At 33.5% G+C, this 26,420-nt stretch overlaps 3 protein-coding genes across 3 annotated transcripts; 2 read left to right on the plus strand and 1 right to left on the minus strand.

Annotated features, from left to right (window-relative positions):
* The first annotated feature begins 1,145 nt into the window (after positions 1-1,145).
* Positions 1,146-1,976, plus strand: LOC21388806. The gene is made up of 2 exons (XM_010095604.2): positions 1,146-1,433; positions 1,528-1,976. Exon 2 carries the CDS (start codon positions 1,540-1,542, stop codon positions 1,852-1,854), a length of 315 nt encoding a protein of 104 aa, XP_010093906.1. The 5' UTR covers positions 1,146-1,433; positions 1,528-1,539; the 3' UTR covers positions 1,855-1,976.
* A 3,987-nt stretch (positions 1,977-5,963) lies between these two features.
* Positions 5,964-11,342, plus strand: LOC21388808 (disease resistance protein RPS6). Its single transcript, XM_010095606.2, has 6 exons — positions 5,964-6,436; positions 6,896-8,003; positions 8,181-8,480; positions 8,586-9,776; positions 9,851-10,787; positions 11,031-11,342. Exons 1-6 carry the CDS (start codon positions 5,964-5,966, stop codon positions 11,210-11,212), a joined length of 4,191 nt encoding a protein of 1,396 aa, XP_010093908.1. The 3' UTR covers positions 11,213-11,342.
* Positions 11,343-13,561: 2,219 nt separating this feature from the next.
* LOC21388810 (protease Do-like 5, chloroplastic) lies at positions 13,562-23,622 on the minus strand. The gene is made up of 8 exons (XM_024164004.1): positions 23,276-23,622; positions 21,950-22,099; positions 21,652-21,714; positions 21,411-21,500; positions 20,866-20,988; positions 20,696-20,783; positions 14,072-14,146; positions 13,562-13,735 (listed from the first exon to the last, which is right to left on the minus strand). Exons 1-8 carry the CDS (start codon positions 23,546-23,548, stop codon positions 13,629-13,631), a joined length of 969 nt encoding a protein of 322 aa, XP_024019772.1. The 5' UTR covers positions 23,549-23,622; the 3' UTR covers positions 13,562-13,628.
* Between the last annotated feature and the right edge of the window lie 2,798 nt (positions 23,623-26,420).

Consider the following 26,420-nt stretch of genomic DNA (forward strand, 5'->3'; position numbering starts at 1 on the left):
GGCTGGCTCAACCTAGCACGAAAGTTGCATGGGCCGGGTCAACCTTCTTTTTTATTTTTATTTTTTTTTATAAGAAAATATTTAAAATTCCAAATCAGGGTCCGCCATATTGTGTTTTGGACTAAGCATTTGGACTTGACTTGATCCGGAGGCTCATGGCAGACTCGACCAGGTTTTGGAGGATCTATTCTATTAGACCCAAATTGACACCTTTAATTGTTACATTCTATCAAAAAAGTATGTGCAATAATCTCCCTTCTAGATTATATATATATTTACCAAAACGAAATTGTGCGAGGAAAAAAAAAAGGAAAAATGAAACCTTTTACCAAAAAAAAAAACAAAGCAAAAGTGAAATTGAAAAATAAAACCATAGGTAGACTTTTTTTGTTTTCCTTTTGTTGAGAAGAAAACTCCTAGGAAGCAAACCCATAGTTTTTGCCTATCATACCGCCTCTATGCTCGCATAATTTAAGAAGAGATCGGGAATTTCTTATTGGAGGAACTATTTTGATATCTTACCTATTTATACATTAAGAAATAAGAGTTAAAAAAAATCTTATAACATCATTAAAGCCAAAGCAATTTTCATTAAATTGATTATAAAATATAATAATATAGTCACCAATATCTCATAAAAATAAACTAAAAATGAAATTTAAATTCCAACAATTCATAAATTAAATTTGTAAAATAAATCAAAACATTAAAATATTAAGGGTAAATTGCACGAATGGTCTCCAAACTCTTTAAAAGATGACAGTTTGGTCTCTAAATTTTTTTTTGACGAAACGAACTCTAAACTATTTAAAAGGGTGCAATGTAGTCCTTTTCGTCATATGTCGTCAAAAAAGTAGCATAATAACCTAAAAGGGTGACATTATGATCCCTTACTTCTTTATAAGGTGATTTTTTAGTCTCAATCGACTTTAATAGGTTAGGATTTGGTCCATATTTTTGAACGATATTTAACAGAAAGGACGCCATTACACCATTTTAAATAGTTTAGGACTCATTTCGTAAAAAAAATTTAAAAAAATTGTCACATTTTAATAAGTTTAAAGATCATTCGTGTCAATTATCTAAATATTAAATATAGCACATACATATTACATAATATGTATAAAACAATACTACATGTAAAATGGGCGCGTGGGTGGAGAAGCCTCTCCATCTATGACTACCCGCTCCCATCCTAAATATACCTGTCATATTAGAGGCGGGTGCCGGCAAAGATTGCCATCCCTAAAAACTACGAAAATTCGACAAAGTAAGGGAGGGGAGACATAACTAAAACTTCAGCACAAAGGAAGGCATAACTGATTCCCTCTTAAGCCCTGGATGGGACTCTGATCCTTAGTCCAAACAATCGCTCTTCTTAGTGGCTGATAATTCCTTTCCAATCATCCAACACACAAAAAAAAAAAAAAATCGTATTTCTCTTTGGTTTACTTTTACGTTTCATTGTCCGAAAGCATCTCTCCTGTTTCTTGTTTACTATTATTACTGAACTATCATTTTCTGCAGACCAAGTGTTCGATGGAAGGCCAAGCCGAGAAATCTTCTAGCGAAGGCGAGAAATCGGAAGCATTGAGCAGAGTGAGCAAGCTGGTGCATAGGCGGATGCTGGTGGGGATCAAAGACGGGCGGTTTTTCATGGGAAACTTCCACTGCTTAGACAAGCAAGGCAACATTATTCTCCAAGACGCCGTCGAGTATCGAAGCACTCGTCGTTCGTCGCCTTCTCCGATGGAGCAGCGCTGCCTCGGCCTCATTCTCATCCCGTCGTCTTGCCGCTCGTCGTGTCATGTCGACTGCTCCGTTGAGGAGCAATTGTCTCTCCTCTCCATTTGATTTCTGATCAGATAACCGAGGTTTCTGTATTTTGATTCAATTCTGAATTTTTGTATTTTTTTTGTGTGGTTCTTGTGAATTATCAAGGAAAAGTTTACAATGTTTTGTATTTCGTCATGAATTTTGTGCATGTTTCTTGGATGCTATCAATGATTAGTGAATTAAGAAAAACTAGATTGAGCATAATTCAATTTCAAAGAAAGTTTTCGCTTTCGTTTGTGACGTCTTATTTTTTGATCCCCATTTTGCTTTTCTGGTGTATACCCTCAAAGGGATGTCTTTATGGGTGTGGTTTTATTGGTTAATAGGTATTATTATTTTATCCATAAGATATTAATACGGCGGTTGTAATAAATTGGATAATTGGCTAAAAATTTTATGTCAGTTAATAAAACTGGATTCTTATCATGACACGTCATCAAATTTTTATATTTAATGTGTAACCACGATAGGAACGTAACTATTAAAAACTCGTCCATATATATACACACATATTATTACTAAATAAACTAGTGGATATAGATGATGAGTTATGAACTAGTCTTACACTTTCATGATCGGAAAGAAGTTGGTTTTGGTATTTCTCGTAGGCCCTGTTCTTGAGTGACCTTGTTTCTCTTCTCTAAAACTCAACAATCATTTGGAGCAGAATATATTTATGTACAGAAGTCTAGCATATGAACTTGCCTTGATCTTGCTTCAAAGATGAGTGTCAGAAGCAGTAATGCCAGGGTGGTTGATTTCTGGGTCCAATGGCTTTGGAATTGGGAGTAAGGTATCAAAATATGAGTACAAGAGATAAGATCTTAGGATTCCTCAGAGAAGTCGGCTGATTCTTGAAGTGAATCCAGTAATAAAATTTGTGATCAGTAAAGGAAGATCCATTCGTGATTCAGCTGTTCTACTTTATTATACCGATGATCTGAGCTTACTTGAAATTGTCAATGTTGTAGTGGAAACTGATGTCTGTGTGCAGCTTTTTGGCACTCAAAGAAAATTCTTGCAGAGGTGAAGCCAAAAAAGAAGGCAATAAAGAGTTGATATCGGTTCTGAAGCTTTTGGAGGACATATTGGGAGACAAATTGTACTTTGGACTTTGGAGTCCATGATTTTAGATTCTTGGACAAAGATTTTATCCCATTCTAAATCATATTTCACGGATACGGGAGTCATGGGATTGGGAACTTCCACTTGCAGGGTTATAAGCCCAAAATTTTCAGCTTGGGTCAAGAGATGCATAGCAAGAGAAAGCCTTACCAAGAGACGGTGTCCAAACTTGGGGAGAAATCCAGGGCTACCCAGCACTGCAAAGAGAAAAGAAGTATTAGTTTGGTCGGTTATAATATCTCTTCTGGTTTTACCAACTCAAGTAACTTTCTAAGATACTACAATGCGTCTTTTCGCGGTCACCTCGTTGTGTTAGTTTTGTTTGTTGCTTGTCTGGTGTTTGATTCATGAGGACACCTTGTTTTCTTTACCTGTACTATTGCTGATATTCAATGAAGTTAAGTTCTTTGTTTCGTATCATTAAAAAAAAAAAAAAAGCATCATTCATTTCATTCCTAGAAACAATCTTCACTTTTCAATGATCAAAAATCTGTTTTTCAGAAGTAGTTTATTGACAAGAAAAATTTCTTGCATTGGTAGGACATCATCTGGACACAAATTTGTAAGCAGCTAAGTTTATTTTATCTTACCCTTGTAATTTCCGTATCAGAATAACTAGAATTCAGTGTCGTAGACGTACTCTGTGTATTCTGTTTCAGATCTTGGGTTGGGTTAATAGCAAAGACCTGTTGAATCCATTTGAGTATCTAGTGGGAAGTGGACAGTGGTTTGTGAATATTTTTTGCTTTTCATTTACCTATTGTCAATTTCAATGTCTTGTTAGCGGTGGACCGCATTACATGGTGCTGTCTTCTGCCTTTTACTCTTTGCCTTCCAGAAATTTCGTAGTAGATCATTACTACATATTATAGTTTGGATTAATTTTAAAATTCTCACTGCCTTTAACATTTTATCTCTTAAATTTTAACATTCGATCCTCGGAATTTTATTCCGTTAATAATTTTGTCCATTCAGTTACACTAAGTGACGGAATTCGCCACGTGTCCATTATTCGTGAGATTTGAAAATAGAATTATGCTTATACCCATCTTCGTTCAGAATTACTAGTAACGGAAGGGGCATTATTGCATCAGTTTATCCAAAACTATATCTCATGATTCCTCTCAGAGATCATATTCTAAGGGAGAGATCTTAAAAATTTCCAAAACGTTTCAAACCATTTCCACCTCCTCCAGTACCGCCATCGCCGACTTTGAGTTTGCTCTCAGATCATGTGGAGCTGGCGTGAGCAATGGCGAACGTGAATGGTCTGGGCACCAATGTCGAAGCCATAGCAGTCAACTTCTTCGGCGGCACCACTCACAAAAGGTCGACGTGCGTTCGATGAGACCCCAATATTCAGATTTTTTTTTTCTTTGTCATCATCAACATTATTAAGTTGAACTATTATTTATGGGTTTCATGTATTATCTGTAAGTTGAACTATGTGCAATGTAAAATATGAATCCATTAATAGATCTAAAATTCAACTATTCAAAAAGAAAGTACCCAGCCAATCTCTTCAAAGGAAGAGATGAGTTTTTTTTTCTCTCTTTTTTCTTTTTGTTTTCTTTAATTTTTCCCTTAAATGGTGACTTTGTTCAAGCAAATCTAGAAGAAATGCCCAAAGCTAATACAAAACCCAAGAATGGATGAAAAGTGAGGAAAAAAAATGAAGTCAAGACGCAAGACAACTTTTATTTATTGATTCTTTCTGCTAATTAGGAGAAATGTATATTTGTCGATTATTTAATATTCAGTTCGAAATGTTTTTGGAGCAAATCTGGGCTTGTTTTTTTTTAAGTTTAACTTGAGTATAATTATTGAGTTGAATTTGAGTTATAATTTGAGTTAAAATTGTAACTTAAGTTTGTGTTTGGTTGTGTACATTTGAGTTATGGTTTGAGATAAGAATCTTTTTGAGTTTGTGTTTGAGTGAGTCAAAACTTGAATTTGTATTTAAATAGTATTTTAATAAAAACTCAATGCTGATGAAAAATTTTAATAGGGTATATGGATGTGGTTTTATTCGTCTTTTCATTGTCAACGCATAGAAAAAAAATCATCTCAATAAGAATTAAAACGAAAAAGTTATAGCATTTTTAAGAATATAAAAAATATTGTTCATTAATTTGAATTCGAGTTGCTGAACTCGAGTTGAAGGAAAAACTTGAACTCGAGTTTTAGTCTTAAACTCGAGTTCAAACTTGAGTTCAAACTTAAAAGAACATAAATTCGAATAAAGTTGTAACTCGAGTTATTTTTTTTGAGTTTTTTTGAGTTGGCAAACAGCTCCTTAATTTTTTTAATAACATGATAAATTGATGCATTTTAATCCTTTTTTAATAGCCTGGAGTTTTTACATGATATTTTATGATATTATCCTCTTCAGATGGGTTAAATAATGAACATGTGATAAATTTCGTGACTCTTGTAACAGAATGAGTAAAATTATTAACAGAATAAGTTCGAGAGAGCGGATATAAACAAAGTGTTAGATGAATCATAATTGAGGGAAAATTTTTAAAATTAATCCTTATAGTTTATCCTTGTACGTTAGATAAATTAGGACTTGCACTTGGTAAATAGAAGTCATACTTAACAATTTCTGTCATTTTCTTTTTCCTTGTGTACTTTTATTAATAATCATCTTTCCTTCCCTTTGCCTTTATCTTTGACTCTGTTGTTTCTCTTAGTTTTAGATTCTTTCACGCGTCTCTTCTTCTCTTGTTTCTTCCTATAATTATTTGAATGCTTCGACGGTGCTTCCCGAAAGTGAAAGGCAATTTGCGCTTTTTTTTTTTTTTCTCAAGAAAAATTGTCTGCAATATTTTTCCTGTTATGCAACTCCCAGTAGTTTCCCGTGTTTTCCATATATTGTTAGTTATAAGTATAGTTTACCCTGTTCTTTTAATCTCTTCCCACCATTTTCAGGAGCAAGCAATTTCTTAAGATATTGTTCTGAGCTGTCATTTGGATATGTAGACATTTGACGAGCAAATATGGCTTCTTCTTCATCTTCCATCGGCTCAAAGAAGCACGATGTCTTCCTCAGTTTTAGAGGTGAGGACACTCGTCATAATTTTACAAGCCATCTTTATGCCGCTTTAATTCGAAAAAAAGTCCACACCTACATAGACAACGACCTCAATAGAGGAGAGGAGATTTCATATGGACTTTTGAAAGCAATAGAAGACTCGAAACTCTCAGTCATCATTATCTCACAAAACTATGCTTCTTCCTCGTGGTGCTTAAATGAACTCTTGCATATTCTCCAATGCAAGGAGAGATACGGGCAAAGAGTTATCCCCGTTTTCTACCATGTAGAACCATCATTTGTGCGGAAACACAAGGGTAGATTCAAACAAGCATTTGATGAGCTTAGGAAACGCAATGACCAGGACCAAATTCACAAATGGAGGGTTGCTTTGACGGAGGCAGCCAATCTATCTGGTTGGCTCATACAGGACAACAGGTAATTAATCTATGATTGGTGCTCATGGACCATATTTATTTAATTTTCTCATGTAATTTTTTTGAATTGCTGTATAAGCAAAAGTTGATTATAGACTTCATTGCATTTGCTCAAATTCTCATACTTTGCAAGTCTAACCTAAGATTGACAGAAAGTACCTCTCTTTTAGTCCTATTTTCTTAGCTCTTAATAAAAGTCCTATTTTCAAGCTATCCTGCAAGATCTTTATTATTATTATTATTATTATTCTTATTATCGTTCATCTTTGATCTTTTTTAAACCCTTGACGTGCAATGGAAACAAAATGAAATCCCGAAAGGGGAATTTATAAATGTTCTCTTATAAATGCAAAATAACATTAACAGGATCACCACTATATGAAGTCCATAATCAATTTATTCATTTACATTTTAGTTTGGTCCCTTTTTACTAGATAATTGCCTGCCCCTTATATGCTAGGTCTGAGTCAGAACTAGTTGAAGCAATTGTGGAAGATGTTCTCAAGAAATTAAATGACATATCATCACCAAGTTATGATTTCAAGGAGCAACTGGTGGGAATTAATCGGCCCGTTGAGAAAATTCGATCCTTGCTACAAGTTGGCTTATTAGATGTCCGCATCATTGGAATTTGGGGAATGGGCGGTATTGGCAAGACTACCCTTGCTGCTGTCATATTCAAGAAAATTTGTCATCAATTTGAAGGTCATTACTTTCTTGAAAATGTTAGGGAAAACTGGGATAAACGCCGTCAAAAGTGTCGTAATAAGCTTTTTTCAGAATTGCTTGACGAAAAGGATGTGAATATATGCGTCCCATTTGTAGGGTCAACGTTCTCTGAGGTTAGGCTCAGTCGTAAAAAAGTTCTCATTGTACTTGATGATGTGAATGATCAAGAGCAATTAGAATATTTTGTTGGAAGTCCTAATTATTTGGTGGGTCCTGGAAGTAGGATAATTGTTACGAGTAGAGATAGACAGTCATTTGGGAATCAGGTTAGTGCAATATACAAAGTCGAGGGACTAGATTATGATGAAGCTCGTCAACTATTTTGTTTGAATGCTTCTAGGAGAAGCTCTCCAGTACCATATTCTAAAGAGCTATTAGAAAGAGTGGTAAAGCATGCTAATGGCATTCCATTAGCTCTTAAAGCTTTGGGTTCCTTTTTTGGTACTAGGGGCAGAGATAAATGGGGTCGTCTACTAGCTAAGCTAGAAACTTCTCCGAAGATTGGAAAAATTCAAAGCATATTGATGATAAGTTATAATGATGGATTAGATGATGATCAGAAAGATGTATTTCTTGATATCGCATGTTTCTTCAAGGGTTATAAAAGATATGATGTAGAAAGAATACTAGAAGGTTCTGATCTCTTTGTGGATATGATAATAGACGATCTTGTTGACAAGTCTCTTCTAACCATCGATGACAAAAACAGACTTTGCATGCACGATTTGATACAAGAAATGGGTCAAGAAATTGTACATCAACAATCCATCAAGGAGCCAGGAAAGCGTAGCAGATTGTGGAAAGCTCAAGATGTCTATCATGTTTTAAGAAATAATACAGTAAGTAGTATAAAGTATCACGTATTTCTTTCTTCTTCTTGTTGCTAGGATACTAATTCCAAATTGCCAATGTTTTTAACTAATTGTGTCATAATGCACTTTTTTTTGCAAGTTTCATTGACGTGCTAGGATACTAATTCCAAATTGCCAATGTTTTTAATGATTTTTAATCTCTAGGCAACAGCAAAGGTTGAAGGAATATTTCTAGATTTATCCGAGATCAAAGAAGTACACTTGAGTCCTGCAATTTTCCAAGAGACATATAATCTAAGACTGCTCAAAATTTATAGTTCAGGAGACATTAAGAAGTGCAAAGTACATCTCCCTCAAGGTCTCCACTCTCTTCCTAATACACTAAAATATTTTTACTGGGCTGAGTACCCTTTGAAGTCCTTGCCATCAGATTTTATTGCTGAGAATCTTGTTGAGCTTTCCATGGTCAATTGCCAAGTTAAACTACTTTGGGAGGGAGTCCAGGTATATAACATATGTGTATATATTTATATTTCAAATCTTTTTGTTCGGTTTAGTCTGTTCAAAAGTTAATGTTAATTTATTCTACCTATTTTTCTCTTGTTTCAGAATTTGTGCAACTTAAAGATCATCAATTTTCGTTACTGCAAGTACTTGATTAAAATGCCAGATCTGTCTTGTGCTTGGAATCTTGAGCGGATAGATGTTAGAAGTTGTGTGAATCTGTTTGGACTGCCATCAGACAATTCTCAAAATCTTGAAAGACTTGCTTATCTGAATGTGAGCAATTGCAAAAAGCTTGGGAATCTTCCAGATTATGTTTGCTCAAAGTCTCTTGTACGTCTTGATTTAAGTGGCACTGAAATAGAAGAAATGCCTGCATCAATCGGGTCTCTCGACAAACTTGAAAAATTGAGACTTGAAAACTGTGAAAGCCTTAAAAATCTTCCAAGCAGCATTTGTAAATTGAAGTCATTGAAGAATTTGAATTTGAATGGGACATCAATAGAAGAAATTCCTTCAACAATTGAACTTCTTTATGATCTCAAGGTATTTAATATTCAAGATTGCAAAAGGCTTCAGACTCTCCCGACCAGTATCTGTAAGTTGAAATCACTAGAGTATCTTTACCTCTGCGGTTGTTCAAAATTTGTGAGCTTCCCAGAAATCATCGAGCGTATAAATCTAAAAAGTCTTAATTTGTCTAGAACGAAAATCAAAGAGCTACCTTCATCGATTGAGAATCTAGTTAAACTTCAATTATTAGATTTGCAACTCTGTGAAAATCTTAAATTTGTGCCGAGCAACATTTATAACTTAAAGCAGCTTTTCCAGATCATGCTTTCTTGGTGTTCTGATCTCTTAAAGTGGCCTCCTAGGAAAGTCGGTCTTTCATGGGGCTTGTCTGAGCTTTGTTGGATGGATAGTGATGCATTTGAGATCCTTGATCGGCTCTGTTCCTCCTCGATTACACATTTACATCTGAGGGGAAAATATATTGATAAAATACCTGCAAACATAAGACGCTTTTCTAATTTGCAACACCTTTGTGTAAGAGATTGGAAGAATCTTCGATCTTTACCAGAGCTTCCATCCAGTCTATGTACTTTGGATGCGAGCGGTTGCACATTGCTGGAAACAATGCCAAGTAGCACATGGATCCACGAACAGGGGACATACTCCAATAGAAAACATCGAATGCGCTTCTTTAATTGCTTGCAATTGGATCAGGATGCATACAGCAATGTGATAGCTGACGCACAGTTTAGAATTTGGCATATGGCAATTAATATATTTACGGTACATCCCTTCCTTCTAATTTTTAATGTAATTTTAGTAAATTATAAAAATCGTGATTCCTATTCATGGTGCAGGGTTTTCCACAGAATGATGTTTGTGTTTGTTACCCAGGAAATGACATTCCGAAATGGTTCAAATTCCAAGCAATAGGTTCTTCAATAAATCTCAATCCTCCTTCAGATTGGCTTAATTCTGATTTCATAGGTTTTTCCGTTTGCTTTGTGGCTGCATTCGAGGATTACAACTATGCTAATCCACGGTTGGATTTTGAATTTGAAGTCCATTTGAAGACCAAAAATGGTGGAAGTTACAAATCAAAATATTCTTTTCTTGCCTATGTTGGTGGTTGCTGCCGGTTGGCTGCTGGGACAACACCCACAATCATCAATTCAGATCACGTGTTCCTGTTCTATGAGCCAGGCAGCTTTAATGCTTGTAAACAAGTAGAAGACATTGTCACTGAGGTGGCATTTCACTTCTACCCTGTATACGAATCCTGGGACCCAATTTATAAACGTTTTCAGCAATCGAATGCTGAGTTCTGTCAAGTGAAAATATGTGGAATCTGCCTATTATATCGCCAAGAGGCAGAGGAACTCGGTTTCTCTATTTCTGATAAGTCTGATATAGATGAGGAAGACGACAAAAAACCAATTGGAGCTGAAATAACTGAGTCTGCAACGGGAAAAGAGGAAGCCGACAGACTGATTAGCAAAAGTGAAATTGTAGAGGAACTCAGTTTGGCAAATGATCCTAACCTTGAAGAAGATGGTGCTGTAAGCTACAAATCTGAACGTTGTGGTGAAACAGCAAGTGTTTTTTATTCTGATATGAAAGAGAACGTGGAAGAACCAAAGGAGGATGAAATAGTTGAATCTGTCGCAGAGGAAAGTGAAGATGAAAATCCGAGCGAAAGGAGAATTCCTATTGAATCTACTGCGGCGAAGTATGAGGAGGAGGAACCTAAATCAATCTCATGTGGTTGCTTACTGTTTCTCTCCTATATTAGAGGTCAGAAAATATAAACATATTACACTGTCATTGTTGTTGTTTGTTTATGCACAAACTTTGAACTTTACACCCGTGAAAAATCACAATCAGGGCTACAAAATTTTTCCATATTTTCATTAAAATTACTCTTATGGCTTTTGTTATAGTGGAGTATTATTTTCTGAAGAATTTTCTTAGTATTTCTTCATAAACTCATGTTATCGCGGTATGCGTTCAATGATATTCCACAACTATGGAACGCAGCAATGTTCGAGGATGTTCTTGGGAAGAAATATGAGACCGAGTTCGATCTGTATCTTGACTCGTCCACTCCTAGACTCTTACCTCCTTCTATGGCGGTTCAAGAGCAACTTCAGGCAAAGGATGAAGCTATAAAATATCTTCAATCAGATATCATGAAGTTGCAAGATCAGATGAAGGTCTAACACAATGAATGCTCTTCCTCATCAACTCAATTTCCTACTTCTGCACTACTTGATTCCTAGCTGAACATTAGAAGCTGGTAAACTTCAACAGGACCTATTATTGATTTCTTGTTAATATTTCCTTTTTATCTTTGTTATTCTTTTAAGATTTTTTATTATTATTTTTTTTTAATATAGATACGTCTGGTCTGTTAATATTCAACAGGATATTATATATATATATATATATATGTGCATATATATTCATACTTCATATGGTGGCAAACTGAGAACTCGTCATAATTGTAGAATATAACAGATATTAGGGAGTTCAAAAAATGTGTACTTAGATGGAGTTCAACCTAGTCAAAGTTTTTGAAATACCAAAAATAACCTCAGTAATTACTATTTAAGTATTATTTTAACTTAATCATATACAATTTTTAAAACAAATTTTAGAACTAAATAAAACTAAGAAAAAAAAGAGCAATATTTAAATCATATACAAATTTTGCCTTTTTTCTTTAAATATAATTTCTTAGTTATTAATATTTAAGATAATGTTTAAATATTGATTATGAAGGATATTTATGTCATTTTCAACAATTTGACTACTGAAAGGATTATATTTTACGTCATTTAAAAAACTTAAGAATAAATTTGGGATAGTTAAATATTTTTTGGATTACCAAAAACATAGGGGCAAATGTAGGATTTACCTAAAATTGAGCGTTTACTCTATGGATTTTCTGATTTTCACAGAAGTTTCTATTCTTTTATTATTGTTAGATATTTTGCTTGCCTTCATAAATTTGCTTGAAGGCTTTATAAAGTATATGAGAACATTTTTTCTTGATTAAAAATTCAAAAGCCCACACCCCCAGGCTTTGAACCTGAAATCTATTATTCTAATCTAAACTCCCTTCATACCATCTGTGCTCAGAACATTTTTCAGATTTGGGTTTATAATTTGAACGTAGGGCAAAAACAAAAAAATACCACTCAAGATGTAAAATAAGATGTAAAATATATTATTTATGTTACTTCACTTAAAAATAAATAATTATCATTTAATTAATAAAGAGAGAATAAAAACCTAAGACGTCTTAGGCTTAATTTGGTTCAAAAATCAGTGTAATAGCGTTTGATAAATTATGAAGTTAATTTGTTATATATAGTTAAAAATTATATTATATTATATTATATTATACTATAATATAATATATATTTATTATTATATTTTATATAATAAAAAACTATTATTATATAATATATTATATATTATATTATAGTATAATATAATATAATCGTTACTTTTAATTATTTCAGTTATTATTATAATTATATTATAATTATATAATATATTATATATTATATTATAGTATAATATAATATAATCGTTACTTTTAATTATTTCAGTTATTATTATAATTATATTATAATTATATAATATATTATATATTATATTATAGTATAATATAATATAATCGTTACTTTTAATTATTTCAGTTATTATTATAATTATATTATAATTATATAATATATTATATATTATATTATAGTATAATATAATATAATCGTTACTTTTAATTATTTCAGTTATTATTATAATTATATTATAATTATATAATATATTATATATTATATTATAGTATAATATAATATAATCGTTACTTTTAATTATTTCAGTTATTATTATAATTATATTATAATTATATAATATATTATATAATTATAATATCATATTATATGATCAAATAATAATATTAGAGTTATTAATATAATTATGATATTATTTGTTACAATATAATATTATATTATATTATATTACGAGTCTGAATTTTAAATTGAAAATTTTAAATTTCATTAGGGGTATTATGGGTATTATGAAAGTTTCATTAATTGTACTATGTCGATTCCTACACAATCTAAAAGTTAAAATTGTGTTTAGGCTACTTTTGATTTTGGTTGTGGATTTTTAAAAAATTCTTCAAAAAACACTTTTAAAAAGATTTACCAAACATTAAAATAAGCTTCTGATACAAGCAGGAACTGATTTTAGGAAAGAAAAGTAATACCAAACTAAGCCATAGTCCAGTGGCAGGGGGTTTGGGGAGTAGAGTGGGGTTAAGTGGGGGTTACTGGTTTAACCTTGTGTTGTATCAAAATAAAGAGAGAACAAAAGGTCGCGATGGCTTATTGAATTTCACTCTTCATGAATCGATTAACATTAGTAATTGCAAAATAAGGGGACAAAAAAATCTCGTTCAAATTCAAATTTGTGCTATCGGAAAATGAATTGGGTTCCCCAGTGAAACTTTTAAGATCTGGTTCTTCACAAATATAGGACAGAAGCGAACACCTAAAATATTTTTGAACCACTAGAAGCATTGTGAGAGGTATCCTTTTATTGATGCACTACATAGAAAAAAGATTATCAAAACCTGTTACTGTAAGGGGTTCCATAAACAATAAGATAAGGTACAGTCCTCACAACAGTGTCGATTGGGATCGCAAAGTTGACACCCGATGATACTCCCGTGCCTGCGAAACATAGGAATATCAGATTCTTGGGGAAAATCGGTCATCAGTTTCCAATGTTTTCAAGCTGAGTTCTTAAAGTCTACCATTATTCTGAATTTATCATTTTTCTCTCATGAAATCTTTGTATGTATTGGGGACTCAAGATTGATAACATTTTTTTGATTTTTTCAGCATTTGAGAAAGTACGTTTCCTAACATTTAGCGAGAAGAAGATCAGCATTATTCTATAAATTATTTGAGTTCACAAATAGAAAAAGCTTAAGCAGCAGATTTTTTGTTTCTCAAAAGCTTGTCCAAAAGTACACATAAGAAATACAACTGAACATAGATACTTACCTTTACGTGTGAAGGTTGCAGTATTAACTCCAATGACATGGCCATATGAATCAATCAAGGGCCCACCGGAATTCCCTATACGTGTACCATTCATTAAAAGCTAGTAAATAAAGAAACCTACAAATTCAGTCACAGTACGCTAATGGCCGTGAAAAGATGTCGATCAAAAATCATAATTTGACAAGGATGAACAATGTGTGAAATTATAAACTTCTTATAGTTTCAAAAAGCTTCAACTATTTCAGTTGGACAAATGGAAAGACTTTTTATCAAGATCACTTTTGTTTTTTGGGGCATAAAAGATGGAATTTCACTCATGTAGCTCTTCGATCCTTCTGGAGCAACTTTAAGAGTTAGACAAGTCTCATGAGGTTTTTCCTTTTTCTAAGGTGATGTACTCTTGACTTTTGAGGATTCATTTTACGAGATGAAGCGCAACTACAACCAAGGATGAAATATTGATATTTACGAAAATATTGATACTTAAATTCTACAAAAATATCGATAGAAATATCAACATCGGTTTTTCACAGTGTTGCCCTTGTTGACTTTAGCTTTACTAATTATTAAATTTGCTTCGTTGAAGCGCATATTGTGATTAGCATTTGCTGCTGCAGAATAAACCAATTTTAAAATTGGATAACATGCTCGATACGGCATGAGTTCTAGTATAATAAGCGTTTCCGCATATGAACGTCCACGAATTTGATAAAAATTAACGGAAAAAATAAAAAAATCATACTAAAACACTATATTTTTAAATTAGACTTTAAAAATTTTAAAATAGATAATAATACATTAATTAGATGAAACTCTCAATCAAAATATCAATTATTTGATAAATATGCAAGATAAAGTGTGATCATAATACCATAAATACTAAGCACGCGTTCACAAATTAAGTAAAATAGTTGAAAGTCAACGTAATGCATATATCATACATATATGGTTTGATACATGATATTGAATTATCAATACTAAAAAGGAGCTTCTATGAGGTTGGAGAGTATTTTGAACACATTATTAGTTTAAACAATATTAATACCAAGACATAGAGTTTGAATAGTTCGTTATATAATTTTGAACATGTCATATTTTTTAGATTTTTTTTGAAAAGTAAAATAAAAAATATATATAAGGTTGCAGAAATCTCTTTAGAAATTTACCGATATTTCTATAAAATTTTCACGATACTCAGTCATTTAACACTATTTTATCCGGAAATGGAATTTCCGTGAAAATATTGATATTTATGAAAATATCCATGAAAATTTTAAGAAATTATGTGGAAAAAATACTATACCTCTATATTTTTATATTGGTACTTTCAAATTATGGAAATTTCCACGAAAATATCAGTAAAAATGTCGATATTTTCATCCTTGACTACAACTAGCTAAGGAAGTGTTGTGATATGGCTGCAAATTCATCTGGTGACGTGGCAAGCAAGTGGTTGACTCAGTCTACATAACAGGAGAGTTTTAGTGAGCATGCCTACAGAGAATCAAGAATTTAGATAAGGCCGTTAGGTGTATATATTAGATAGGTTTAGAGATTAGTTTTTATCTTCTCTGTTCTTTTATTCTTTTCTTCTGAGTGATAATGCTTGTAGAGAGAAATATTCTTGTGTACAGTGAGATTGAGATTGAGAGAGATCTTTCTTGAGGGTGTAAAGACTTGAGAAAGGGTTTTGTTGTCAATAAAATTCCAGTTGAATTGTCCAGTATTCTCATTCTTTCTTTGTATGTTCTTTCTGCGTATTTGTTCTTTGGTTTCTGGTGTTCTTGGTTTCGGTTCTTGGTCCAAATTCCTCACAATTTGGTATCAGAGCTTCTGGTGGAGATTCAGAATGGGGCTGTCGAAATTCGAGATCGAGAAATTCACAGGGAAGAATGATTTTGCGCTATGGAGGTTGAAGATAAGGGCATTGCTGGTTCAACAAGGATTGGAGGAGGCTCTCAGCGGTGAGATGAACTTGCCGACAACGTTATCGACGAAGGAGAAAAAGGATCTCCTTGACAAAGCCCACATCGTTTTGATTCTCAGCTTAGGTGATAAGGTTCTTCGAGAAGTCTCCAAAGAGAAGACAGCAGCGACATTGTGGCTCAAACTCGAAAACCTATACATGACCAAATCTTTGGCCAATAGGTTGTATCTCAAGCAAAGGCTGTACACGTTGAAGATGCCTCTTGGGAAGTCTTTGGAAGATCACATGGATGACTTTAACAAGATAATCTTGGATCTCAAGAACATTGAGATCAAGATTGAAGATGAAGATCAAGCTCTGCTTCTGTTAAGGTCCTTACTCAGTGAGTTTGAAAATCTTTCAGATACCCTTATTTTTGGGCGTGATTCACTTTCTTTAGAAGATGTTCAATCGGCTTTGTTTTCAAAAGAATTGAAAAAGAAGACTGAAGGAAAAGAAGACAATGTAGCCGAGGGCCTAAATGTTTAGGGAAGACCTGAGAAATGTGATTTTAAGAACAAAAATAGGCCAAGATCGAAATCTAAGTATAAAAGAAAGTGCTTTGTATGCCACAAGGAGGGTCATTTGAAGAAAGAATGTCCAGAAAGAAATAAACAGGGAAGTGACAAACACAAAGATACAGTAGATGCAAATGTAGCCTCGGATGGTTATGAAAGTTCTGAGCTACTATGTGTTACAGCAGAGAATACCAGTTTGGAGTGGGTTATGGACTTCGGATGTTCATTTCACATGAGTCCTCACAAGTCTTGGTTCTAGAATTACAGGGTGTGCAATAGTGGACGAGTATTGCTAGGTAATAACAAGGCCTAAAACGTTATGGGAATAGGAGACATAAGGTTGAGGTTGGCAGATGGTGTGGAAAGAATTTTAACTGGTGTAAGGCATGTTCCAGACTTAAGGAGAAATTTAATTTCTCTGGGCATAATGAACTCACAAGAATACTGTATCAAGCTTGAAGGAGGGGTAAGGTCATTAAAGGATCTATGATTGTAATGAAAGGATCCCTTGAAAATGGCCTATATCTGCTTCAAGGAAGAACGGTTGTGGGAGTTGTAGCACTAGCCGAAGGGATTGAAATTTCAAAAACACAACTTTGGCATATGAGGCTGGCTCACATCAGTGAAAAAGGTTTGAAGGAGCTGGAAAAGCAGGGTCTTCTAGGAGAGAGTAAGCTACAAGATCTGCCCTTCAGTGAGCACTGCGTTTATGGGAAGGTTAGCAGGGTAAAGTTCTTAAGGGCAGTGCACCACACAAAGGCAATCTTGGATTATGTTCATTCAGATCTTTGGGGACCATCTACAGTTCCATCTCACTCTGGAGCAAGGTATTTTCTGTCTATAATTGATGACTATTCCAGAAAATTGCGGGTCTATATTCTCAAGAATAAAAGTGATGCTCTAGAAAAGTTCAAGGAATGGAAGACTCTAGTAGAGAACCAAACTGGTAGGAAACTTAAACATTTGAGAATTGATAATGGCTTGGAGTATTGTGGGAATGAGTTCACTCAATTCTGTAAAGATCAAGGAGTAGCAAGGCATCATATTGTGAAAAAGACCCCCCAACAAAATGGTCTTGCTGAAAGAATGAATAAGACCATTCTTGAAAGGGTTAGGTGCTTACTTTCGAATGCCAATCTTTCAAAAGTTTTTTGGGCAGAGGCTATTATGACTGCAGCACATTTGATTAATAAAAGTCCATCAATAGCTATTGTTCTCAAAACACCAGAAGAAAAATGGTCTGGTCATCCTCCGAAGTTGGAAAGCTTAAAGGTGTTTGGATGTACAGCTTTTGCCCACATAAACCAAGGAAAATTAGAGCCTAGAGCACTCAGGTGTATGTTTCTGGGGTATCCCGAAGGTGTGAAAGGATATAGGCTCTAGTGTGTACCAAAGGGGCATCCAAAGGTGTTCAATAGCAGAGATGTCACTTTTGGAGAAACTGAAATGTATTACTCCAAGCCAGACAAGAGTGAGACCCAGCCAAGGAAAAGTGACAACAGTCAACAAGCAGAAAAAGTGCAGCTTAAGTTAGAGACTTCACAGCAATTAGGCAACCATGTTGGCTTTAGTGAAGATCAGGCAGATGATGATGACGGGACAAAATTAGAATTCACTGATTAGGTTGCAGATGAAGACTTGACAAGGTCAAGAAGCTTAAATCAGATGCAAAACTATTCATTGGCTCGGGACAGACAGAGAAGACAAGTAAAACCACCAGAGCGGTTCGGATATGCAGAGTTGATAGCATTTGCCTTGACTGTAGCTTCAGAAGTTGAGGATTTTGAACCAAAATCCTTTCAAGAAGCAATAAAGACATTGCAATCAATGGATGGCAGCAATGGAAGAAGAATTGAAGTCTTTACACAAGAATCAAACGTGGAAGCTGGTTCAAAGGCCTCCAAAACAGAAGCTTATTGGAAGTAAATGGGTGTATGAGTTCAAAAAAGGCATTCCTGGTGTGGAGACACCTCGGTTTAAGGCAAGATTGGTTGCTAAAGAGTTCTCCCAAAGAGAAGGAATAGATTATAATGAGGTTTTCTCACCGGTTGTGAAGCATAGTTCCATAAGAATCCTCTTGTCATTGGTTGCAAAAGATGATTTGGAGTTGGAGCAATTAGATGTGAAAACAGCCTTCTTACATGGTGAACTTGAAGAAGACATTTACATGGCTCAATCTGAGGGATTCTTGGAGAAAGGTAAAGAAAGTTTGGTTTGTCTATTGAAGAAGTCCTTATATGGACATAAACAGTCTCCAAGGCAATAGTATAAACGTTTTGACTCCTTTATGACTCAAAACAACTTCAATAGATGTGAATTTGATAATTGTGTGTACAGTAACTCGGGGTTAGGGGGAGATATTATATATCTTCTCCTATATGTTGATGATATGCTTTTAGCATGCAAGAACAAGTCTGATCTTGACCGGGTGAGGCAACAGCTGAAGAAAGAGTTTGACATGAAAGACATGGGTCCTGCCAAGAGGATTTTGGGTATGGATATTGTCAGAGACAAGCACAAAGGAACCTTGTTTGTTTCTCAGAAAGGTTACGTAGAGAAAGTGCTTAAAAGGTTCAAAATGCAGGAATGTAAACCAGTTTTGACACCTTTGAGTCAGCATTTCAAGCTCTCACAACAGGATTCACCATCATGTGAAGAAGAAGCAGCTTATATGGAGAAAATACCTTATGCCAATGCAGTGGGAAGCTTAATGTATGCAATGGTCTGTATAAGACCAGACCTTGCATATGTAGTGAGTGTGGTTAGCAGGTATATGGCCAAACCAAGGAAGGCTCATTGGGAGGCTGTGAAGTGGCTTTTCAAGTATCTAAAAGGAACGCCAGGAGTTGGGTTGTTGTACAAAAAATATGGCAAGAATTTGGAGACTGTTGTTGGATTTGTGGATTCAGACTATGCAGGGTGTGTTGATAATAGAAGGTCACTTACAGGATATGTGTTCAAGGTTTGTGGTAATGCTGTTAGTTGGAAAGCTAACTTGCAGCAGGTGGTGTCACTTTCAACAACTGAAGCTGAATTCATGGCATTAATTGAAGCTATAAAAGAAGCTAAATGGTTAAAAGGAATTACAACAAAGTTAGGAGTGAAACAGGTGTTTGCCAAAGTGTATTGTGACAGTCAAAGTGCAATACATTTGGCTAAAAATCAAGTTTATCATGAAAGGACCAAACACATAGATGTGAGGTTCTATTTTATCAGAGAAGTCATAGCTAAGAAGGAGGTTATTCTGGAGAAAGTTTCTACAGATGAAAATCCGGCTGACATGATAACTAAAGCTTTGTTTTCACCAAAGTTCAAACATTGTCTAGATTTGCTGGAAGTTAAGGATATCAATGCAGGTGTTGTCTGAATGTGAGCAAAGTGTTCTGAAAATTGCAGCCAGGTGGAGAATTGTTGTGATATGGCTGCAAATTCATCTGGTGATGTGGCAAGCAAATGGTTAACTCGTCTTACATAACAGGAGAGTTTTAGTGAGCATGCCTATAGAGAATCAAGAATGTAGATAAGGCCGTTAGGTGTATATATTAGATAGGTTCAGAGATTAGTTTTTATCTTCTCTGTTCTTTTATTCTTTTCTTCTGAGTGATATGCTTGTAGAGAGAAACATTCTTGTGTACAGTGAGATTGAGATTGAGAGAGATCTTTCTTGAGGGTGTAAAGATTTGAGAAAGGGTTTTGCTGTCAATAAAATTCCAGTTGAATTGTCCAGTATTCTCATTCTTTCTTTGTATGTTCTTTCTGCGTATTTGTTCTTTGGTTTCTGGTGTTCTTGGTTTCGGTTCTTGGTCCAAATTCCTCACAGGAAGCATAACTTGCTCGGTAGTTTTTTCATTTTTTTTTAAATAAAAGTTCAGGAAGGAGGCATTAGCGTATCCCCTAGAGCGCTACTGAAAGAGTTGTCTAAGACGCTAATAGAAATGTTTGCTGAAGGGCCTAATTTACAGGGTAGTTACGCTTGACACAATAGCCCCCATCTGATAACAAGTGATGACTCTAGCTAGAATTGGAGAATAATTCTTTGCCCGTATAGTATGAACATCAGAAAGCAAAGAAAAAAAGAACGACAATTATGAGTCTTGTATAAAGGCTATATAAAACTAAAAAACAAAATTGTGTTCTTACCAGCATTAATGGCTGCATCTGTTTGAATTGCGCCTCGAATGGCGCTTCCATTTGGTGAGGGTATCTCCCTCCCTAACCCACTGACCACCTGCATTGTTTTAGTACTCAAAAAAACTGAATAAGATTCTGACTGAAACATTGTCCAAAAAGAAATCACTAAGAAAAAGTACCCCAGTTGTTAGTGTATTCTCATATCCGTAAGGATTTCCAATCGCAAAGCAGCTCTGGCCCACATGTAAATCCCGTGAAGTACCAAGGACGACCGGCTTTAATTCATATCCTGCAACATCAACCTGGAAATGATATATGAATCATAACTTTGCAAGCAACAGAAATGTCGTGATCATCCCTTCGTATGAAGGGGTTGCATTATTAGACATCAAAAAATCTTAAAAAAATATGACGGACAGACATTCAAAGATAAACAGAATAAGGACAAATATGGCTGATTTATCGTCGTAAAATTAATTTCGATCTTGCTATTAATACTTCTTGACAAGATATTTGGACATGTGTATAACACTCTTCACGACCAACAAAATTTAATGCCGGTCTCTACTGGACAGTGAATCAACAATATTTACGACGATACTCTCAGAGCATTTACAGAATATGTTCCATGTTTTCCACTAAACTTGCTTAAATTGTAATCTGCGTTAAAAAAGGAAAAAAAAAAAAAATCCAAGACAAGAGAAAATGGTATGCAAGACCAAACCTTAAGAACCGCTAGATCATATGCTGGATCATAGCCAACAATCTTGCCTTCCCTGTAAAATCCATTTCCCTTTACATCTCCCAGATATACCTGCCAAGAAAAGTCCAAAATTCAGCTGCCACTCAACCAAATTCCAACTCTAAATAGGAAACTTCATATATTGGCTCACCATTTTACCTGGTACAAACAAGAAGCAAATCACAATACGAAGAATTTAACAAGTTGAATTAAAGGAAAAAACCTTACAACGGTGTAATCCACTTGTATCCGTGACCAATTTAGACACCACATGGTAATTTGTGACCTGTTGTACACAAAGGCATTACTAGTTTCAATAGGATGAGAAGGACAATACTGATAATCGTAATTTAAGTAAAGATGTTTAATCATTACTTTAAACTAAGAAATCTCTCTCCTTTTTCGTGTTGTTTTCCCCCTCGTATTTCATGTATTGAATGTTAACACCAACGCAGAAAGACATAAAATGCAGTATTTAAAGTTGAAATACAAGGCTAAAAGGAGGATTTTGTATGGCTTACAATGTGACCAAATTTGTCCCAGATGAAGCCAGAACCTGTCCCTTCAATTTTTGTATTATTATCCTCTCTAAGCATGACTTCTTCAGCAGAGGTCTTGAGGCTTTTGTCTATTTCAAGGTCTTTGATAAACACAACAGACGGAGATGTTTCCTACAGTTACAATTTATTTATTTATTTTTATAAATGTCAATGTCAAAAAAGGATAAATGGAACATTGAGACATAACAGAAAAAGAATTCGTTGGTAGGATATGAAAATGTACTCTATACCAATAAGACGTTCTTTTCATTTTGATGCAATTTTGGTCACATTCAATATTCAAAATTTGGAGAATTGTCTGGTAGGGCATAGTTCTAATTCGTCAAATTTTCATTAACTTCAGTTAAATTGTCATGCTTTTGGAATTTAATATAATTTTGATTTGATCTAATGATTCAAAATTATGTTCTACGAGAAGGGTACGCATTTTTTCATACCCTACCACAAAAATTTCCTTAGAACTTTTGCGCCTATATAAAAATTAAAAGAAAAATAAGAAAAATTCATAAGAATTAGGAAAGCAATTTTGTAAAGGGTTTTTTACATTCGAGGTCCTAAACTTTTTGACCTTTGGCGTTGGGATCCCCATTTGAAATTTGGTCAATTCGGTCGTCAAACTCCCATTTTCTTAGCACTTATGTTCCCATTTTGAGTATCTCCCGAATATTTATATGATTAATATTTTAATATTTTTGAAATATTTATTTTATTATTGTTCAAAAATTTCAAAATGAAGACCCAAGTGCCAAGAGAATGGAAGTTTGAGGACTCACTACTTAGTTATCCAAATTTTTAAAATAAGGACCCCAACTATCAAGAAATTAAAAGAGTTTGGGCGATCTAGCTGTCTAAATTTTTAAAGTAGGAATCCAAAAGCCAAATGTCTAAAAGGTTGAGGACCTTAAGTGCAAGGAAAAAACAAAAAAAAAAAACCAAACTAGTTTCTTGTAAAATATCAACATAAAAAAGTTCCATCTCTGTTTTCTCTTTTTATATCGTCCACACCTCATAGACCAGAAATCTATGGCTTTTATCCCTACACAGATTATCCAGACCCTGACGCTCAATACACAACAATGAAAAAGTAATAAAAATAATAATAATAATATGAAAAAAAGGCTCTGAAGAGTACCACTCTTCTTAGAAATCACGTTATCCAAGATGGGTCAAATTAGTAGAATCAAAGACGTGAAAAGGTATCAATTATTCGATTTCACAGCTTTACCCTGCCCAAAAGGTTGAAACAAAAACAGAGAGTAAGAGAGAGAGAGAGAGAGAGAGAGAGACCTCAAAGAGATGCACAATTCGGTCTTCTTCTTGCTGAAGATCATCTTGTTGTTGTTGTTGGGCAATTGCAAGGCGAAACGAAGGAGCTGAGAGAATTGGGTTACACAACTCAAGTAAAGAAGTCACTACAAGACTTTGTCCCAGTAGTATTGTCCTTCTTCTTGTGAAAATACCATTTTGTGTTGATCTTAAACATGAACAAGAAGAAGAAGAAGTTGTTGTTGTTAAAACTGGAGAGGGGTTAAGTTGGCAAAGTGAACCCAACACCACCATCTTCCTCTCTTTCCCGGGTCATCACACAACTGAATATTTCCCAGTAGTATTGTCCTTCTCCATGTTTTATTGGTTTATTATTGCAGCTTCAGGATAAGGATATAAAGTGTACACGATAGTAATGGGCTTGTAAATCGGAATGGACTAACGTTTCAGAGTTTTTTTTTTTTTTTTTGAGAAATAAAATAGAATATTATTATTTTGTACGTTTGATTTATGTATTTAGAATTATGATTTAAAATTCTCGTTTATGTGTGTTTTTTATGAAAAAAAAATACTGTAAAAAACCATAAATCATAATTTGATTTATGTATTTAGAATTATGATTTAAAATTCTCGTTCATGTGTGTTTTTTATGAAAAAAAAATACTGTAAAAAACCATAAATCATAATTTAAAATCAGAGACAAATACATGAAACAAACATCTCTTAAATCATAATAAGATATTAGATGACGTTGATGTAAAGTTGTTAAATTTTGATGGCATAATACGTAAGTTTCTCTCTCTTTCTCTCACATATAGCATAATCTTTCTAGTTATGTTAAAATATAACAAAAGAATTTTGAATAATTTACATATAACGATATGAATTTTCATACTAAGCTTATTTAAATATACTTAATTCAACTTTATGCTTGATTATAAACAAATTTCTAATTACTAAAATTTCAGAGATTTTTTTTTTAAGAAAACATAAATCTTCTATCGTCTTAATTTTAGACTTCGACTTGACTAGGAAAAAGGGGGTTTTCAAAACACGTTTTGTTTATAGATTCAGAATTATGATTCATAATAATTCTCAATTTACGTGTATTTTTTTGTGAGAGAAAACACTATAACGAGCCACGAATCATGATCCGAACTATGACACAAATTCTTACTCCAAACGCAGTATAAGTTGAAACATATTTTTCTTTATTGTATAAAAGTGTACTAATTAGACTATTGTTTAGAAGTGACTTAATTACTTGCGTGACCATAACTTGAAAAGTTAATTTCGTATACATGTAAATCTACGACAATTACATCAATATTTTACAAATTAATAGTTATTTAACTTCACAATTTCAATCATTTTAAAAATAAATATTATATGTAATAAACTTAAGGTTACCCGATTAATAAGTCACTTTCTAATTCCCCTATAGGAATAACTTAACCTTTAAAAACATATACATATTTCTCAATGAGACATTTATAATCTAACTAAATTACTTAAACTTTAAACTTTCTAACAATTAACATAAATCATAGTTCGGAAATACTCTTAATGGGGAAATCATGCACAATGGTATCTAATATCCTTACCCCCATTGCCCTGCAGCCAATCCTGCAGCCAATCCTTTGAAACATCTGAGTTGTGGGATTTAACCCGTTATACTTATAATATGAATAACTTAGTGAACTAAAGCTCAGTAAGTATAAATATCTCACAAAATATTTTTCAAATATAACAACACAGTAGAGAATGCATGACCATTTATGCTTTATTATGAAAGTCCAATTATTCTTCTTTAGGTCCTTGTGCACGTATCGATAGCGCGTGATCAATGAGATACCAGTGGAGCGACCCAAACATTTAGTTTGACAACACTCAAGGTCACAATTATTACTTCATTACTTATATCTCCCTCGTGGAACTTCGTTACCTCCCCCTCGTGGAGGGTGGTACGACACTTAACTTTACTTCTTTTATCTTAGCCTCTTATTTAAGTAAACATGAGATTATAATCATGTCACATAAATATTATAAACATAACTTAGCTGAAAAGGCAACATACTTTAAAACATCATCATCCGTAATATACTCATGATCATCATCATCATTCATCAATCATAAATAACATATACACAAAGACAAATAATTTAGCAAGCACATCTTTTAAAACTATTCATGTTGTAGGTGAGATTTGTACTCACTTAAATAATTTGCACTCAACGTCTTTTCAAGTCAAACCATTCCTTTAGTGTAGTCGGTTTTGTGTACAATTTAAGTCGACACCCGACTATTACTTTATTCTATAACTTTAAATTTCACTTTGCATAAATTTTACAAGTTTAAGTTTTAGTGGCATCATTGTAATTAATTAGTTTAATTTAATTATCCCGTTTCTAAAATTTCGTGATACTTTCTGATAGATTAAATAATTAAATAATTATTTTCATTAATTAATTAACTAATTAATTTTGAGACTTGATTAGTTAATCTTATGAGAAATAGTAGGAAATAGGCCAATATGAAAAGCTTAAGAAAGTATATAGGTCATTTTTTAGTTATAGAAATTAATAGACCATAACTTGTCAAGTTATGGTTCATAACCAGATAAGTTATGGACAAACTTGTCAAGTTATGGTTCATAACTAGATAAGTTATGGACAATAACTTGTCAAGTTATGGTTCATAACCGGACAAGTTATGGACAAAAATAATAATTTGGCTTATTTATTAACTCACGTAAACTATTGGCCTATTAATTTTAATTCATATCAAATCTTGGCATATTTTTCTCTTTCTCCCTAATCTTATTAACTTTTAAACCCAATTAATTTATTCCTACCTCAGAGATCTCCTTTTTAGGGATTGTGTCTGGTCATAAAGTTTTTGGGTGCGTTTGGAATTGGTTCCAAAATGTTTTTGTTTTCTGTATGAAAATAGAAATGAAAATGTTTTCATTTTCATTTTGAAATTATTTCTGAAATGCGTTTGGTAGTTTTATTCAGAGATTGATTTCATTTGGTGGTTTAATTTTTGAAAACATGTAATAATATATTAAATAATAATATATTAAATAAATAATATATTAAATATATTAAATAAATATATTAAATAAACATCATTATATAAGACAAAAACAGTTTCAGAAAAGAGA

The sequence above is a fragment of the Morus notabilis genome, unplaced genomic scaffold (genome assembly GCF_000414095.1).
Source record: "Morus notabilis unplaced genomic scaffold, ASM41409v2 Scaffold211, whole genome shotgun sequence".
NCBI lineage: Eukaryota > Viridiplantae > Streptophyta > Magnoliopsida > Rosales > Moraceae > Morus > Morus notabilis.

What these genes read in the sequence shown, in the direction of transcription:
- LOC21388806 (XM_010095604.2), top strand. Translation starts at nt 1,540, where the DNA reads ATGGAAGGCCAAGCCGAGAAATCTTCTAGCGAAGGCGAGAAATCGGAA.
- LOC21388808 (XM_010095606.2), top strand. Translation starts at nt 5,964, where the DNA reads ATGGCTTCTTCTTCATCTTCCATCGGCTCAAAGAAGCACGATGTCTTC. An exon ending in TGGCTCATACAGGACAACAG is followed by an intron (nt 6,437 to 6,895) that starts GTAATTAATCTA and finishes CTTATATGCTAG; the next exon opens with GTCTGAGTCAGAACTAGTTG. An exon ending in ATGTTTTAAGAAATAATACA is followed by an intron (nt 8,004 to 8,180) that starts GTAAGTAGTATA and finishes TTTAATCTCTAG; the next exon opens with GCAACAGCAAAGGTTGAAGG.
- LOC21388810 (XM_024164004.1), bottom strand. Translation starts at nt 23,548, where the DNA reads ATGGTGGTGTTGGGTTCACTTTGCCAACTTAACCCCTCTCCAGTTTTA. An exon ending in GGGACAAATTTGGTCACATT is followed by an intron (nt 21,715 to 21,949) that starts GTAAGCCATACA and finishes TGTGTACAACAG; the next exon opens with GTCACAAATTACCATGTGGT. An exon ending in GTGGATTACACCGTTGTAAG is followed by an intron (nt 21,501 to 21,651) that starts GTTTTTTCCTTT and finishes TTTTCTTGGCAG; the next exon opens with GTATATCTGGGAGATGTAAA.